At 42.7% G+C, this 18,300-nt stretch overlaps 1 protein-coding gene across 1 annotated transcript in view; it reads left to right on the top strand.

Moving 5' to 3' along the window:
• LOC111868683 (inactive tyrosine-protein kinase transmembrane receptor ROR1) overlaps nt 1–18,300 on the top strand; it is a gene marked incomplete in the record, with an annotated part of 251,479 nt that overhangs the window by 205,995 nt on the left and 27,184 nt on the right. Inside the window, 4 exon segments of the mRNA XM_033753148.1 lie at nt 8,704–8,756; nt 12,298–12,473; nt 15,484–15,631; nt 17,214–17,286. Coding sequence (XP_033609039.1) covers nt 8,704–8,756; nt 12,298–12,473; nt 15,484–15,631; nt 17,214–17,286 — 450 coding nt within the window.

Genomic DNA, 18,300 nt, shown 5'->3' with positions numbered 1-18,300 from the left:
TATAATTAGAATGATCAAGTCAAGGAGGATGAGATGGACAGGGCATGTAGCACAAATGGGGAGAAGAAGATTGCATATAAAATATTGGTGGGAAAGCCAGAAGAAAAGAGATCACTAGGAAGACCATGACGTGGTTGAGCGAACAGTATTAAAATGGATCTTAGAGAGTGTGTGCTGATATGGATTGGATTAATCTGGCTCAGGATAGAGACCCGTGGAGGACTCTTGTGAACACGGTAATCAACCTTCGGGCTCCACAAAATTTTTGGAAGTTCTTGAGTAACTGCACAATTGTCGACTTCTGAAGAAGGGCTCAGATCCATGAGTGAGTGAATGAACCTCTGATAGTAGAATAATTTGCTGATTACGGAAGGATGGGTACGAAAGAATGAACTTACGTCTACCTATCTATGGCTCTACAGCCCTTTCATTGAGCCTTGGCCGCTTTTTCAGTTTTTTAATCTTATAGACAATCGGTAGGACTTGGACGGGGATCAGCCCGTCGCAAGGTCGTTACTTGCACGCATAACGGCACAAATACAAAAGAAACGCACACAGACATCCATGCTTCGAATGGGTTTCGAATCCACGATCACAGCGGTCGAGAGAGCGAAAACAGTTCATGCCTTAGAACGCGTGACCACTGTGATTGGCATGAACTTACGTACGCTCTGAAATGACACGCAGAATTAGAACACGCAGCCATTCCAGCACGTCCTGCAGTAGAAATGTTGTAAAGCTGTTTTGTCTTGATCGTTAGCATGTTGCGTTATAACCACAAGTTCATAAACTGTAGTCGCCATGTCTCGGAAGTTTGAAACCTGCCGAGGGCATAAACCATATGGCATGAACACCGTCTAGCAATTTCCAGCTGCAGTAGATGTGCAGCTAACCCAGCTGCAACCCTTTCAGAGCGCGAGCACAGCCGTGAATAGTAGGTACCGCGTACAGAGCGGAAGCGACTGTAGTGCTCCTCTCTCGTTGTTGTTAATGAATCGCTAATTGGGTTCGTTATATTTACTGCTCTTTCTAAAAAAAGATCGTTAATTGCTACGGGTTTCATTCGAAATGCAGAATGTGATGTCAGATACTACAGCACGGCTACCCTTTTTTTTATAAACTAATTCTTAACTTTTTTAAGAGAAATATTTCCTTTCCCGATAACTGAGGAGTTACTTGAATGGAAAAGTAGCGGCTCCGGTCTAGAAAACCGAAATTAACGGCCGTGGCGAACACGCGACACCCTCTGTCCTCTAAAGTTGGCACTAACTTCGCCGAAAAGCGGCGGTGGCTCGGTCGGCATAGTTCGCTTTATGACTAATGCCACGGAATTTGTTTTTTTTATGTTTCCTTTCCCTTTGCACAGCATTTCATTATTGACAAAGAAATTAAAGGTATCCCTGTAACAGGCCATTGTGGCCCATAGGCTTATCAGACGTCGAGGCTCCCATATTTTCTAGACAGTAGGCTCACATATGGTTGTAAAGTTGCAAGTCTTAAGCGTCGGGCGTATTTTATCCCCCAGGGAGATTCCTAGTACCCATTTCTGTTAGAGTCTAGAGTCGACTCCAGATCTATAATGCAGCTGGAAGTACGAGTATTAGGTCAATTGATAAATCCAGTGGTCCCATTGGGAAACGAACCCACGACCTTCCGGTATAACGTAGTGCCTCAACCAACTACGCTACCGCGTGCCCCATTTTTAAAGAGATGTGTACACTTAGCTTTAATTATTATCAATATCTTTGGCAGTGATTACAGTTTTCTTTTTTTTCATTGGCACTGCAGTCCCAGTGGGTCTAGGCCTACCTCCATGAACTTCTCCGTTCGCTTCGGTTTTTCTAGATCTTAGACATTGGTAGCACTCCTTGGGCGGGTGATCAGCTCGTCGCAAGGTCTCTACCTGTACACAAACACAGAAAAACGAACACACACAGACTAAACATCCATGCCCTGAGTGGGATTCGAACCCACGATCCCGGTTTCCAAGCGAGCGAAGACAGTACATGCCTCAGACCGCTCGGCTACTGTGACTGGCAGTGTATAAGAATAATATATAAGAATTCAGTTCGTACGTCACAGGAAACAGATCCGAACCCACGATCCCGGCTTCCGAGCGAGCGAAGACAGTACATGCCTTAGACCGCTCGGCTACCGTGACCGGCAGTGTATAAGAATAATATATAAGAATTCAGTTCGTACCTCACAGGAAACAGATCCGAACCCACGATCCCGGCTTCCGAGCGAGCGAAGACAGTGCATGCCTTAGACCGCTCGGCTACCGTGACCGACGTGAATACAAATTAGACGTTCGAAACTGCAATTCTTGGTTGGTAAAGAAAACTTTTCATGTAATTTTAATGTAATATTGTAACAGATTCTTCTTCTTTGTTATTTTACTATCAATATAAGTAAAGACGGATGCAAACCAGATATTATATTTCAGCAAATATGTTTTTTTTTAGTTACCGTTACTGCACTTTCAATCCCTTTAGATCCTGCAGAGGGTTTAAATACCTTTATCCACCCACCCCCTCTGGGTGTATTATTAAACAAAGCTCTCACAACAGATGTTAAACAGAATTTATTCCAAGCGCAAACCTAGGATTATCCTATTAGGGATGTTTAATCCCTGCTCTTTATATTATTCACACGTGTTTATTCCACCCGGATGGGCTCACACTCTCAACTCTAATCCTCAGAGGGGTTTAACACATCAGTTATTTAATGAATATGTATCTCATACTGCAGATATTTGCTCCTGTATCAACATTCTCTGGTCCCTCCGGTGTTAACTGAATTGGTACAACAGTCCATAGCATTTTTGTGGGTTCAGTCATTATACAAAAAAAGGAATTTTGGCATTTGTCGGAAACAATCAGGTGTAATTTTTTCAATTTCTCTCTTTTTTTAACCAGGGTTCTTTTTTGAGGAAAGAAAATAGGCTTATGAGGTCAGGATACAGTTTATGTACGCTTATCTGCTAGCCTCCTTTTCAACTTTCGATCCAGTGGACGTATTTTCACGAAATTTAATATGTAATTTACGCCACCGGAGGCCACGTCAGCACCATATGTCCTAGGTTCAGTAATGACAACATGGCTGATGCGCGAAATGTTATGTGGGACTAACACTTAGGATACCGGTATGATGTACGATAATAGGCTTTCAAAATTTATACAAATTTGTTTGGGTACTTTTTCTTTGTAAAATATAAAATAACAAAATGATGACAGTGCGAAAATTTCTGAAACTTTCGGTTTCGTGGGCCATAATTGCTAAACTACAGAGGCTTGACTTGTAAAATTTAGTATGCAGATGAATCATAAACATACCTAATATAATATAGGAAATATTGCTTGTCAGACAGTTCCAAATGCAGTAATCTTTGGGATATTTGAGGTTATGTCAGACGAAGTCAGCGTAGGCAGAGTCTGTACTTAGTAAGTTCTAAGCGGCCTCCGTAGTCTAGAGGTAACGTTCCCACCTCATGACTCGTAGTACGCGGGTTCAAATACCCGGCGGAGGTCGTCGAATTTTTAAGGGCGGAAAAATTCAGGGAACAAGTCCTCCGGGAGGGACTTTAAGCCGTGGGTCCCGTGTCGTAACTTTACGGCACGTAAAAGAACCTCATATCTCCAAAGGAGGTCACTGAGCCAAAATTGCGGACGTTTCCCGCCCAACAGCAGTCACTAATACCTCCGGTAGATGGAGGAAGCATTATAGATACTTCTCAGCCAGTAGAGTCGGCCTCGCTGGCTGGGCGGGACTGATGGTAAGCACCAATACCGGTAGGATATAGAGACTGGTAGAAATCATAGAGGGAAGCACAACGGACCACTACAGGTCTAAGTGCATGGGGAAACCCACCCTCTCTAATAACTAACTAACTAGTAAGTTCTTCACAGAAATAAAACAACGTAATGATGATGGGATGGTATGGATTGAATTGATCTGGCTCGGGATACAGACCAGTGGAGGGCTCTTGTGAAACGGTAATGAACTATCAGGTTCCGTAAAATGCTGGGAAGTTCTTGAGTAGCTGCAGAATTGGCGGCTCCTCAAGAATAATATGTAAGATTTCAGGTTTTCAAGCCGGTGACTATGAGAGAAAGCAGTCTTCTGGGATGTGACGCCCTGTAGAAGTTGTGTTAACCGACGTTTCGGAGGAACGTATCGCCTCCATCAGAGTAGAATACGAAGACCTGCTCAATTTGGTTCGCTCGCGGATTTCTTCTTGTCTTCTACCCTGAAGACGGAGGCGATACGTTCCTCCGAAACGTCGGATAACACAACTTCTACACGGCGCCACATCCCAGAAGATTACTTTCTTCGTGATTGTAATAGATCTCCACGGCTAAGAGTTTGTGCAGTAGAAAATGAGATGAGGTCCTTGTTCGTTTCTTTGTCTCCATGAAATGTGGTTTGATGGCAAGAATTTGTACTTTGTATTCGAGATTCCGGGTTCGAATCTTGCCTCAGAGACAGGTCAATTCGACACCATGGTTTTGTTTAATCTCTCTCAGAGAAATGCTCTGGTAATGCCCAAAACAAGGCAGTGGCATCTTCTGGCCCATCGGTCATAACCGTCCTATAATTCGACCCCAAATTCAGAGAGTTGGCAAATAACTCAAGAATCAGTCACTCAGTCAAATAACCGACCACAAATCAATAACTTTTGCTTCTCTTACCGTTCGTTGTCTCTTTTTTTTCTAGCATATTTTATATTTCTCTATCCACTTTCTTCACTTACTTGCTTACTTACTTACTCATGGAGCTGAGCCCTTCTGGAGGAGCCACCAATTCTGCAGCTACTCAAGAACTTCCCAGCATTTTATGGAACCCGAAGGTTCATTGCTGTGCTCACAAGAGCCCTCCATTGGTCCCTATCCTGAACCAGGGCAATCCAATCCATACCATCCCATCCTATCTCTCTAAGATCCATTTTAATATTTTCCACCCACCTACGCCTTGGTCTTCCCAGTGGTCTCTTTCCTTCTGGCTTCCCCACCAATATCCTATACCCATTCCTCGTTTCCCCCATTCGTGGTATATGCCCTGCCCACCTCATCCTCCTTGACTTGATCATTCTAATTATACTTGGAGAAGAGTACAAGTTATGAAGCTCCTCATTGTGCAGTTTTCTCCAACCTCCTGTCACTTCATCCCTCTTCGGTCCAAATATTCTCCTGTTCTCAATCACCCTCAGTCTATGTTCCTTCTTTAATGTCAGAGTCCAATTTTCACACCCATACAGAACCACTGGTAAAATTATAGTATTGTTTGTTATTCTGCTTTAGTACCCTTGTGTGGAGGCGGGGTCGAATATCTCTACGTAACCCTGCGAGTCGTGGGAGGCGACGAAAAGGGAATCCGTTGCCTGGGGGTATAACTGGGCCACCCTGAACGGGACGACATAAATACAAAGGCCTCGTCCTCTAGGTTGGGTTTGGACGCAAGGCTGATGACCTTGCTCTGTACAAGATGTTATTGTTGCGATATCCAAAGAAGTAAAACCGGACGGTCTTATTCAAGACAGAATACGGTAGACAAGTCTGGCAGAATCTTCTAAAGCCGGGTATCGATTTCGCGCGGCTGCCGCGCGAGGCAATGTTCGTTGCTTTGCTTCACAAAGTCGATACATATTGCCACGCGCGGCAGAATGAACACTGCCGCGCGCGAACTTGGCGCATGTCGAGCCAAATCGGAACGGTTCTTCGTCCCGCATCAAAGGGATTTCAGTATGTTGTGCTCTTTCAGCTGAGACGGTCTTGTGGCCTTCCGGTGTTTCCTTCTCGGCAAAATGGAGAATGAAATGTGTCTATATCTCATACAGCTTTATAAAGGTATCGTGGAATTCAGAAAGTGCCAATTGCCATAACAGAAGTATCCGCCAGGACGTATTGAAGGACATAGGTGACGAAATGAAAATGCCAGTCCAGGGTTTAAAAAAGATGATGGTAATTTTATTGGCTTCATACAGAAGAGAAAAGTCCCGAAATAAGATGTCTCACGTAACTCACTCTTGGCTCGATCAATGAGGTTATGTGTTCGAAATCCGATAATGACATTCGCGTAAAATTTTTAACTCTATCTTCCACTAATTCAAATGTCATATCTCCCATAAGTCTATTTCCATGTTGCATTCACTGACGATACAATTCCTTCATGCACCAACGTACTTTTCTGTTCGATAATGCTGGACATTACTGCACGTGCAGTATTCACGAGATCTCGCGAGAACTGAGGAACAGCGTCATCAACAGCCGCGGTTCCATGCTGGACACGATCACCGTAAACGCAGCGCACGGCAGCCGCGCGCAATCGTTACCCAGCCTAAGGAACGCAATGACCCAAAAGGATTTTTTCGCCGATGATGATGATAATGATGATTCTCTTTTACTTATTATTCTTTATGATTGTATTAGATGGTACCTTCCGAGTATTAAGTATGCTACCTTTGTGAGCTATAAGTAAAAAAAGTATTGTTTTTTTATTGCTAGTGGGGTGGGACTAAGCCCCTTGTACTGCGGCCACTTCTGGACTATTGTACCGGCCCCAGATGATAGGTGAAGGTGATTGTGGAGCAATTGGTGGAATGAAGATTGGCAGGGGAAACAGAAGTACTTGGAGAAAACCTGCCCCACCGTCACTTTGTCCACCACAAATCCCACTTGACCAGACCCGGGATCGAACCCGGGCCGCCGCGGTGGGGAGCCAGCGACTAACCGCTTGAGCTATGGCGCGGCCCTGAAAAAAGAAAGTAAGTAAGCAAAAGTATCCCTGTAACAGGCTGTGGAGGCCCATAAGGTTGTGAAATGTTGAGGTTCCCACATTTTCTAGACAGTCAGCTCATAGATGGCGGCAAGGTTGTCAGCCCTACGCGCCGGCCGCCCGTTACCCAGAATATTCCAAGAATATTCCTACTACTCATTTCTGTTAGAGACTGAGTCGATCCTATGGCCATAGTGCGGCTGGAAGGATTAGGTAAAATGAAAAAAATTCAATGACCTCATCGGGATTCGATCCCGCGACCTTCCGGCTTGTAGCATGGTGCCTCAACCAACTACTTTTTACTTTTTTTTTTACCTTTGTGGGCTGCACGCAATAAAACAGTCCAGGTTTAAGCACACTGTTTCCAGATCTAATCATTCGCCATGACTTTTCATAGTTTTCGTTCTATCCTTGTTTACTTTTAGCTGAAGCTGAAAATTTCTGTTGCTCGCGCACGAACACGCATGCGCGCACGTATAGGAGTTCTCCGTTCCTAATTTCGTCCCTCGGGTTTCTCAGAAGCTGTGCGACATGGCATGGTGAAGCAAACATTCCTGTTGGCTGTCAGAGAGAATCTGATATATTTGTTTCTGTCAGCGATTTCGCTCCACAAGGAAAACAAAATTATGTTTGGAAACTTCTGTTTTTTTAGATACTAATTTTCTTGTTATAAACCTACATCGTTGAGACAGCTCACTCACTCACTCACTCACTCACTCACTCACTCAGTCACACACTCATGGAGCTGAGTCCTTGACAAGCCGCCAATTGTGCAGCTGCTCAAGAACTTCAGCCCTCCACTGGTCTCTATCCTGAGCCAGATCGATCCAATCCATACCATTCCATCATCTCTAAGATCCATTTTAATATTGTCCACCCAAATACGTCTTGGTTTTCCTAGTGGTCTCTTTCCTTCTGGTTTTCCCACCATATCCTATATGCATTATAATTATTCCACCGGAAACTGACGTACGACTTATAATAACAGGGAGCCATTTTATATTCTAAGGGCAGCCATGTTAATGCTTCAGGGCGATCCTAATATAGTTCCTGGGACGATATTTAGGACATCTTAAACGTAACCAGCTGACGTAGGCGGCTTAGTTAGTTAGTTATTGGAGAGGGTGGGTTTCCCCATGCACTTAGACCTGTAGTGGTCCATTGTGCTTCCCTCTATGATTTCTACCAGTCTCTATATCCTACCGGTATTGGTGCTTACCATCAGTCCCGCCCAGCCAGCGAGACCGGCTGTACTAGCTGAAAGATATCAATANTCAGGGCATCAAATTCATATGAAATCAGCTCCAAATACCCCGGCACCAAAACAGGTGTTGGCCTGTGTAATGCTTCCCCCATCTACCAGAGGTATTAGTGACTGCTTTTGGGCGGGAAACGTCCGTAATTTGGCTCAGTGACCTCCTTTGGAGATATGAAGTTCTTTTATGTGCCGTAAAGCTACGACACGGGACACACGGCTTAAAGTCCCTCCCGGAGGACTTGTTCCCTGAATTTTTCCGCCCTTAAAAATTCGACGACCTCCGCCGGGTATTTGAACTCGCGTACTACGAGTCATGAGGTGGGAACGTTACCCCTAGACTACGGAGGCCGCTACGTAGGCGGCTTGCTAGCTAAGCTTGCTCTCTGCTTGTGGTTTCTTCCTTTGAGGACCACACTCTTCGCAGTCACCGCCGTATAAACAGTAGCAGATGTAGACAGACTTTTCCGTGATATCTGTTTAACAGCTGCATACCTACGTACGAATGAAATGGCAGTATCGATACATAAGCTCTTTGATATTTCCTGTTCCGCTTTTATGCATAATTGTTTTGATGTTTGAAATTTTAACATAAGAGAAGAGAACTTGAACACTGACCGTGGATAATATATATTTCTATTTTTATTTATATATGTCTGTTTTTCTTTTCTCAGAACTGACACAGAAGACCTGGGACCTGCAACAACGCTTCCACCCGACAAAACAGGTAAAAGCAATTACTGTTTCTTGTATGTTTATATTTTGTACGTAACAGACTTGTGACTTAAGATACGAATTTAAAATTTGCATGTTTATACGCGGTAACGTAGTTGGTTGAGGCACTATGCTACAAGCCGGAAGGTCACGGGTTTGATTCCCAATGAGGTCAATGGATTTTTCAGTTGGCTCAATCATTCTGCTAGATGCTGAGTCAATCCCAGTGCTGCTAGAAGGATTAGGCCAATTGAAAAATCCAGTGACCTTATCGGGAATCGAACCCGCGACCTTCAGGCTTGTAGCATAATGCCTCAACCAGGCCAAGGGGTGAGTTGGAAAATTTTGATCAGTGGGTTCGCACTGTATTTTGAAGGAAACCCTCTCTCAAGAGAAAAAGAAAATAGGACATTTATTTTTAAATTTAATTTTATTTTCGGATAACAGCTTTCATGTAATTTCCACGTATTCATTATAACGGTTTTCGCTTCGTGGCCCAACTCTCGGACCATCTGCAGAATGTCTTTTCCGTAACCATGTCTTCACATATGGTCGAGAAACCAGGAGTCAGTTGGCCGGCCAGTTAATTTTATTTTCAGAAGGTAACTAATTTGTTTAACAGACAGACGCTCTCTTATGTGTACATACGTTGTTCATCAGAGAAAATCCGCTTTCGACCAAGGATGAACTGATAACTATTCTTTTTTCTGGGCTGGTTTTTATGGTTTTGGGAATTTTTCTTTTACAACAGATTTCATTTTCGACATAATCACGGAAAGTGATTTACATCAACACTACACTTTACAATTTTACACCAATGTTGCAAGTCCTTTTCACCATCTTTCTACAGGGAGAGTATTTCTTCTTTGGAGTCTAATAAATTGATAATAAATAATAAATATTTGAGCCATGTGCTATAATACTGTGGGCATGCGGTAGCGTAGTTGGTTGATGCATTGTGCTACAAGCCGGAAGGTCGCGGGATCGATTCCCTATGAGGTCATTGGATTTTTCAGTTGATCTAATACTTCCAGCCGCATTATGACCATGGGGTCTACTCAGTCTCTAACAGAAATGAGTACCAGGAATCTTCATGTGGGTAAATGGCGGCCGGCGGGTAAGTCTCGATACCCTTACCGTCATCTGTGTGCCGATTGTCTAGAAAATGTGGGAACCTTGATGTCTCACAACCCTATGGGCCTCCACGGCTTCTTACAGGGATAACTTAAATTTCACTATATTATTATAGTGATGTTTTTACTAAAAAAAATAAGTCCATAATTAATAATCTTTTACTCGGAACATATGCTATGGCTCTTCACAAAATGACTACTCTATATAATTTCATTTTTGACAGTGAGTCCATTATACTTTTCTTTTAAACATCTCATGCTGATTTGAATTTCAGCAGAATGGTAAATCATTTTGATTCAGTTCAGAATTTCCGGTTGCTGTTGATGCAGCTGAACCTACTAGAGGATACTGGTAATAGATCTGGTATATAAATCTGGCATTCCCTCGGTGATTATGCATCACTGACAAAATTCTTGATTTACATCGAAGTTTTGTTATCTCTGGGATTCCTGATGTGGAGTTTTTGGAGTGTCTCCAACTGCCATCTGAAGGTTTCTAGCAGGAACAGCAAAGCCCCCAACATTGGTCTCAGCTGGGTCTGCAGCCAAGATTCAGCGAGTCCTCGGTTCTACCCAAGTGATAGACCCTCTTCCTAGCCTTATTCTCCTACAAACGGGTCTAGTTCTTATTTTTGATGGTCCGTTTCATCTTCATGAACCTCTCTTCAGACCCAAGAGAGATTTGGGCTGCTTTTCTGCAACATAGGAAAACTAGCAACTGGGCTCTCCTGGGGCAGGGAGAAAATTTATCTTCTTTCAGAACACTAACTGCAGGACATCTCTGGATGTCCATGATTTACTATCCAGAGGAGCAGAGCCCCTACCACTGGCCAGCTGAACCTGATCCCCAGACAAGCTTTCAGTTTCCTTCTGAAGATACTTCCTCTTCCTGACCTGATAGTGGGGCTACCCTCACCCTCAGTGGACACTTTGCCAGAGCCAGTGAGAGTTATTGGCTGCTTCCACTAAAGAAATAGTACCCCTCCCCCAACAATATCCCAAATATGTGGGGGAGGATTGATACCACCGGACATTCCCTTCTATCCCAAGGGCAACGTTCACCACAGCGCCCCCTCAGTGCTATGTAGACATCAGAATAGTACGTCACACCATTGCAATTTTAGTAAGAGGTTAGTGGTTGTAAAACTTGGATTTTGCTGCGCATACTTTCAAAAATTTCCATTTTCTAGGCTCAGAGAGAGAGAAAGATGTTTGCTATAAGTAGAGGTCTGCTGATTTTACATGAAATGATAATTTTCATGGGCATTTCTATGAATAAAAACATTTGTAGTAAGTATGCTTCTATGAACCAACAGTTTCTTTCAACCAACACGACAAGTGCCCCACAAAGCTTCTGTGAGGGAAGAGGAAAAAGAAGATTTTCCTAAACATTTTATATTCAAATACTATTATTATAATATTTACATTTTTAACAAATATTTTCTCAATTAAATATTCATATGGAAAATCGATGCGCGGATTGCTTCGTTTTAATAGGTTCATGCTGCCATTGTACAAAAATATAGTTCTATTGCAGCAAGCATAATATTACTAATAAAAGCAATCGTATATAATTATAATTGGAAGATTATTGATATATATTGCATTTATATGTTATTTAGATTATTAGTTATAATTGTAAAAGAAGTTGGATTTGACCACAATTTTTTTTAAGACAATTTCTCGGATAATGTCTTAAATAGTTCTTAAATACTTCCTTCCACATCCTGTAAGATTCATGACGCAGGTCCCCTTTTTGTATGATGATGAATTGTCTGTGCAGTTGACAATGGAAGGAAAAAAAACTGCTCCAGACCACTCTAAATATACAAGCCCATTGTTCAGTTGTAAAACAAAGAAGAGTTGAAACTGATAATCTTGACATACTCCATTTCTTCATTGGAGGGTTCATTGCTGTGTCATTGCTCATGTCCATGTTCCAGTAACATAACATGTCTGTATGTTTGCTTTATGATTTTCTTCCATATATACTTACTAGAGATTTTTTTTTCTTTCAGAGCATAATTTTAATTATATCTGACAGTGAAATTTACGACATATACGTGCTGCTGCTCTCAGCCAAAGGTTTTACTAACGAATAATTCAAGCTCTAAATTGACTGAAGCCTTGCCACGTAGCTGGCTTGTTATGGGGGTAGTGGACTCAAATAATGCCATAAAGAACATGTTTTCTTAGTTTCTGTGACGTGACACATTTGCGCATGCGCGCGTATGTATATAGAAGCGCATAAACCTACAATTTTCTAAAATTTATAACAGAAATTTTAACAAAAAAGTAGCCATATATTAATAACAACAGTAACTCATTTACTTCGACAAGTGTTGTAGGGCCTCTGATATTTTCTGCAAGAATAAAAGTTGCGTTAATGTTGTAAGATGTTTTATTTCCTCTACTTTATAGGGTCACTGCGATTCCTAAAGTTACTTGGCAACGTCACCAAAGAAGCTGGGCAGTCTGTAAAGTTGAAGTGTGAAGTCACTGGTGATCCACCTCCAACCAAGATTCGCTGGTTCAAGAATGAAGCTCCTGTTATTGAAGAGAAAGGCCGCTTGGTGGCAAGGCGGTACAATCCACAGGTACACCCAAGAGTAATAATGCATTGGATATTAGTAGCTCTTATTACACAAACTTTACAATAGTTGTTTAAGTTTCATTGTTCCAGGTACTGTAACTGGTTACTTGTTACTGACCTGATATTTCTTGCATCATTTTCATTTTCATGTGGTCCGCGTGTAACTGATTTAGCAAGATTTTGTATACTTGGCCGCGCCATAGCTCAAGCGGTTAGTCGCTGGCTTCCCACCGCGGCGCCCCGGGTTCGATCCCGGGTCTGGTCAAGTGGGATTTGTGGCGGACAAAGTTTTTCTCCGAGTACTTCGGTTTCCCCTGCCAATCTTCATTCCACCAAATTCTCCATCATCATTATCACCCAGGGCAGGCTACAATAGGCTAATCAGTGGCCGCCGTGCCCAGTGGACCCAGTTGGACACCACCCCCCACTAAGCGAATTAAAAAGAATAATATTCTGTATATGTGGTTCTTGTTGACGTACATGACCGAACCAAACTGTTACATATGAAAAAGGATCTTCGTAGAAGAGAAAGGAATTTTATGAAGGTGTTGTTGCTGGCGTTAGTTTCAGGATAATTCAGATTCAACATAAAATATAAAAACAAGATTTTAACTATTTCAGTTAACGCAGTCAAAATATCAGAAAGTTTATTTGGCACACAGCCATAATTAAGCGAAAAAAATGGAAACAGTACCATCCATCTTGCATTCTGGAAGTTTGCTAACTGCAAACCCTAAGATTACTATCCAAAAGTCTGTCCCTACCAAATCTGAATGAGCTTTCTCTTTAATACAATCACTGGGTAAGTAAAAAAAGTAAAGCTATCCCTTTACCAGTCCGTGAAAGCCCATAGGGTTGTGAGGCATTGAGGGTCCCACATTATCTAGACAATCGGCTCAAAGATGGCGGTAAGGTTGTCAGCCTTACGCGCCGGCCGCGCTTTACTCCCCAGGAAAATTATTTAATTAATTCCTGGTACTCATTTCTGTAAGAGGCTAAGTCGACCCCGGGGCCATAGTGTGGCTGGAAGAATTAGATCAATTGAAAAAAAAAATCCAGTGACATCATCGGGACTTGAACCCGCGACCTTCTGGGGGCTTTTTAAAATGCTGGGTTGATCCCATGGCCTTGCCTAAGGTGACTAACACTAGTATTGTGCAGTGGAAGAAATGTATGGAGTGTTTTCCTTCCTGTTCTCTACTCGTTTCTCTGGTCTTTGTATATCTCCTTCCAGGAAGTCATACCCCAGTCGGCAGTCTCTCCTAAGATGGCCCACACCCTGTCCTGTTGTACTTGGTCTTTGCAGGTGCCCTGCTATCGCCTTCGGAGCTTCTATTCCAAGGTGTAGCTTAGGGCGTTGTCCAGCGGTCTGCCGCCACCCAAAAGGAAGGAGAACTTCATCTCTCGGTCCTTTTTTCTCGTCAATAAGTGCTCGAGCTGCCTCCTCCCGCTTGTAGTACTGGGATTACCCAACAAAGGCACGGCGGGTCATCTGGTCCATGGCCGCTGCAGACTTTTGTGTACACTTGTCGGTCAGCTGGTGGTCTCCATAAATGTCTTCTAACGCCTCAACGATGTCTTCGTACCTCGCTCTTGTGGGGATCTAACGCAGGACGTGAACGGCCTGTTCCTGCAAGACGGGCAGTTCAGGTGTAGCTTTCTCTCGGTATTTCCGGTTATTATGCTTCGCCACTCACAAACTAGCGATGAAACAAGAGTCCCGGACATGAACCCGTCGAACTTTAGAGTCTTTATCCTATCCGCACCGGCAGACCCATAACCTTGGCGTTGTGCTCGGGCTTCGACTCCAGACAGTTGCGTTTTGAACTCCCTCTCGCTTATTCATCTTCTTTGGCGATATGCGTGCAATTGGGGCTGTGGGACACAGGTAGAAGATCCTATATTAGAACGCAGGGTCCGAAAATCTCTCTTCTGGATCCTTTGTTCAATCTGGCACAAGACCCAGTAGCCATTCCCAGAGTCTGCCAATTAGGGGTTAGTCTGCTAAATGTGCCATCTTTACTTCTTGAACACAGCTTTCTATCTGTGACTGTCCAGGATACATTTACGGATTCCATTCTTTCAGTTCCTGCTCCTTGCGCACAATTTCTTTCCTCACCTATTCGATTGGTTTCCTCTTCCACTCCGAAGTGACTGCCCTGCACGGATTTCACCTACACGCATCTCCCAGAACCGCCTCTGTAGGCCGTTGCTGGGCACTGCAAACACGCGTTTGCGCATTGCGCATAACCACGGCCTCTGCCGACTTTCCCTGGGGCAAGTGAACCATGTCATCTTTGGTCTGTCACGGTTCGTAAAGCAACCCTTCTGCAGTCGGTCGGTGGATACATGAGACTTCTCCCTTATGAATGGAGACAAGCACTGCTCACAAGGCAGCCCCAATTATTGTGTGGAAGCGGGCCTTGGAGACTAATTGCCCTTTTCTTCTCTATCCTTAATCCCAATAATCTGTATTTCTTTCCTTTTCACTATGTTCATCCGTATATTTTTCTCTGAGATGTCTTTCAGTTACATAAGCTGGATGTTGGCATTATCCCTACTTAAGTGGAGCAGGGATACAATAATCTGCAGGCTCCACTGCTGCGGTTGATCGCACAGAGCTAGATGGGCAGTTGGACTCCTGGTTGGACAGTGACTGAATTCCGGGCAACAGACTCAAGGGGCTCTTCATGTCTGTTGGTGAACACACCGTGTTCCAGCCGTGCTGGCCAATTGAATGGTTTTGTAGAAGTGGATAATTAATGCTGTTTGATTGTGGACAGCGCATAATTTGTCGAATATTCCCAAGCAGGGCACCCTTTGCATCTCGTGTATCCCAGGGGGAGGGCTGCTGTTTTAATGTTTCACGCAGGGCGGCTGAAACAAATTTGCAAACATTTTAGAAATTAATCCCAAGGCAAGAAGAGGCCTGCTGGTCAGATCTGTTAAAGATGATGTCTCTTGTAAGACATTTAATGAGGTCAAGACTAATATGTTAACACATTTCCTTGTAGAGTCATCAGGGGCAGAATGTCTTGGGTTCGCGCCTCAGAATTACACAGCTTGATACCCATGACACAGGATACTACAAATGTGAAGCAAGTAACGCAGTGCGTAAGATTGATTCTACAGGCATTCTCGTAGTTAAAATGAATAGATGGGGTGAGTATAGATGCTCATACTGTACTTCTATGTTGCACCTTGTTGGGAAGGTTACACAGAATCTGTAAGACATTCCTTCCCACTGCATTCAGATGTGAAGTAGTTGTACTGATGAAGTGCAATACATTACTTAAGAATGGAAACTGACAACATTTCTGTCAGAAATTGGAAATTTATGCTGAAAGTATGAAACCTGACATCTGTGTTGTATCATAAATTCTGTATTTTTCTAATAAGTGTGTAAGCACCTGAGCAGTGTTGTTTCTGTATGAATGCCAACATAGGGGAATGTCTTTTCATCGCTGTAATAATACTTTCCCATTGCAAAACCTTTTCACTATCATCTGAGAGCAATTCTTCTTCTTTAATAATTAATACACGCAAAATTCTGAAATATCGATTATTTGCAGACACTAATACTTAAAAAATCCTAGGAATAGATTATTTGACTAGCCATAATTCACCAGTCATCACTTTGTGATTGTAACTGAAATGGTTAAGAATATTAAGTGAATGTGTTATACACAGGTATCCCTTGTTATCCACGATCTAACTTCATGCAGTTTTGCTGAGAACCAGGAATAGTGGTAGCAGTAACAGGAGTGCTGCTGTCTGGAAGGCACAATAGAAATCTGTTACCCTTCACAATAAATTAAATGTTATGAAGAGATATGAACGTTATAAAGCAGGTTTACTGTAGCCAGTGCCAAGTCACTTCCAAAATCTAGGAACCAGTAGGAAGCAAGCTAGTAAAATTAAGGAACATTTTAAAAGTGCAGTGAGCGGCCTCCGTAGTCTAGGGGTAACGTTCCCACCTCATGACTCAAGGTACGTGGGTTCAGGGAACAAGTCCTCCGGGAGGGACTTTAAGCAATGGGTCCCGTGTCGTAGATTTACGGCACGTAAAAGAACCTCATGTCTCTNAATAATAATAATAATAATAATAATAATAATAATAATAAAAGTGCAGTGAGCGAGAATGGCTTCCAAGACCACAAAAATTAGGATGTCTGGCTCAGTGTGAATGAAGCATAAGCACAAAGTACCACACTTTTATGCACTGTGCTTATTGAGGCTAAAACAGAGAGCTTGTCTGCTGAGCTGAGGGCCAGTACCACTGTGTCCTGCCAGTGCTGGGTAGTTCAAATGTTTTCAAAGGATGCCACGGATTCTGCAGTCTTGATTTAACAGGTGAGGGTTGCCAAGCCATGTATATGTAGCCTTCACAGCCCATTCTTGTGTTCTCATCCCTGCCCGCATCCCGTGAGTCATCTGATATTTTTCATAAACTGTAAAATAAGTAATACTAATATTATTAAAAAATTTCGAAGTAAGCAATTATTGTTAACTTTTTGGCTCATAATTTCGCGATTTTGAAATATATGCCCTATTTTACTGTGTTCAAGCCATCTCGCATTCCGCAATTTCCCTTTATATGGCCATTTTGAGGAACACAGCAATTTCAGAAAACAAGGGATACCTACAATAACAACAATATTGCAGCAGAAAATAGTGAAACCTTCTATTGTAGAGAGAGACAATTGTTTGACAGCCCTGTAAATGATTCTGTCTTCATCCACAGGACGGATCAATGCACCAGCTGATATTCCTAACTTCTCACCAGTCTTTCCCAATTTTCCAGGATTGCTGGAGGGGTAAGTTAATATGTTCCTCCAGATCAGTAAACTACACCTGATGTGACCCTAATAAACTACTTTAGGGACCATAGATTCATTACATAAATGGATGCAATATGAGAGTTAATGTTCGGTATCTTTTCTTCAATTTTGATTCTTTTTAATCAGTTGGGGTGGGGGCTCAGATGCCTGGTCCCCCCTGCAGATGCCCCTGCTGATGCACATGCTAGGATATTCCAGATGGTTGGGGCTCCATTACGTACAGTGAATTCTGCAATTTTGAATACCCACAATGAACATTTTGGTGGTTGTATTATCTCTGGTCACTCTCTGGACATTTTGGCTTTGGTCTTGACCGCCATATTTTCCCAGTCTCAACCTCTGCACTTACATTTACTGGGATGTCTCAGAAGCAGTATGTATGGAAAGAACAGCCATACAGTTCATGAACATAAGGAATGAATTTTATCTGTTACCATCAGAATCACTGCAGACAAACTAAGCATGCTAGCTGCCAATTTTAAGCATGGGCCACGTTGTGATTCACATGTTGAACGTATTTTCTGTTGAATGATAATTCTCCAAATCCTGCTGTGCTAATTAACTCCATTTACTGTACATTAAATGTATCAAGAATTATATTCATTTTAATAAGAAGTGTTATTTTGTTTCACCCTGCAGTTAATTAGGTACTAAGGATAAAAGATAAGGCCCCTGTGCTTAATTAAGTACCATGCTGTGAAGACAGGAGGCATGAAGATTTAGCTCTACATATCTTAATCTTAGCACTAGGTGTAGGTGAGAAGTGAGTTTCATACTCCAACCACATTACCCCTTGAGAAAGACTGGATGTTCTCCAGAGCCAGTCCTGCTGGTGGCTGAAAACGATTTCAAGGTCGATCAGACCACAGCTCAGTGCTATACTGACTGAGCTATCCTGGTTCCACAATTAAACAGTTCAGTCTAGTATTACAGTAACCTTAAAAATCATATGAAATTGGAAGTGTCAGCCTTACGTGCACCCCCCCCCCC

Source organism: Cryptotermes secundus, unplaced genomic scaffold, assembly GCF_002891405.2.
Source record: "Cryptotermes secundus unplaced genomic scaffold, Csec_1.0 scaffold112, whole genome shotgun sequence".
NCBI classification, from domain to species: Eukaryota; Metazoa; Arthropoda; class Insecta; order Blattodea; family Kalotermitidae; genus Cryptotermes; species Cryptotermes secundus.
The sequence above is the reverse complement of the archived record's forward strand: the minus strand, read 5'-3'. Positions and strand labels throughout refer to the sequence as shown.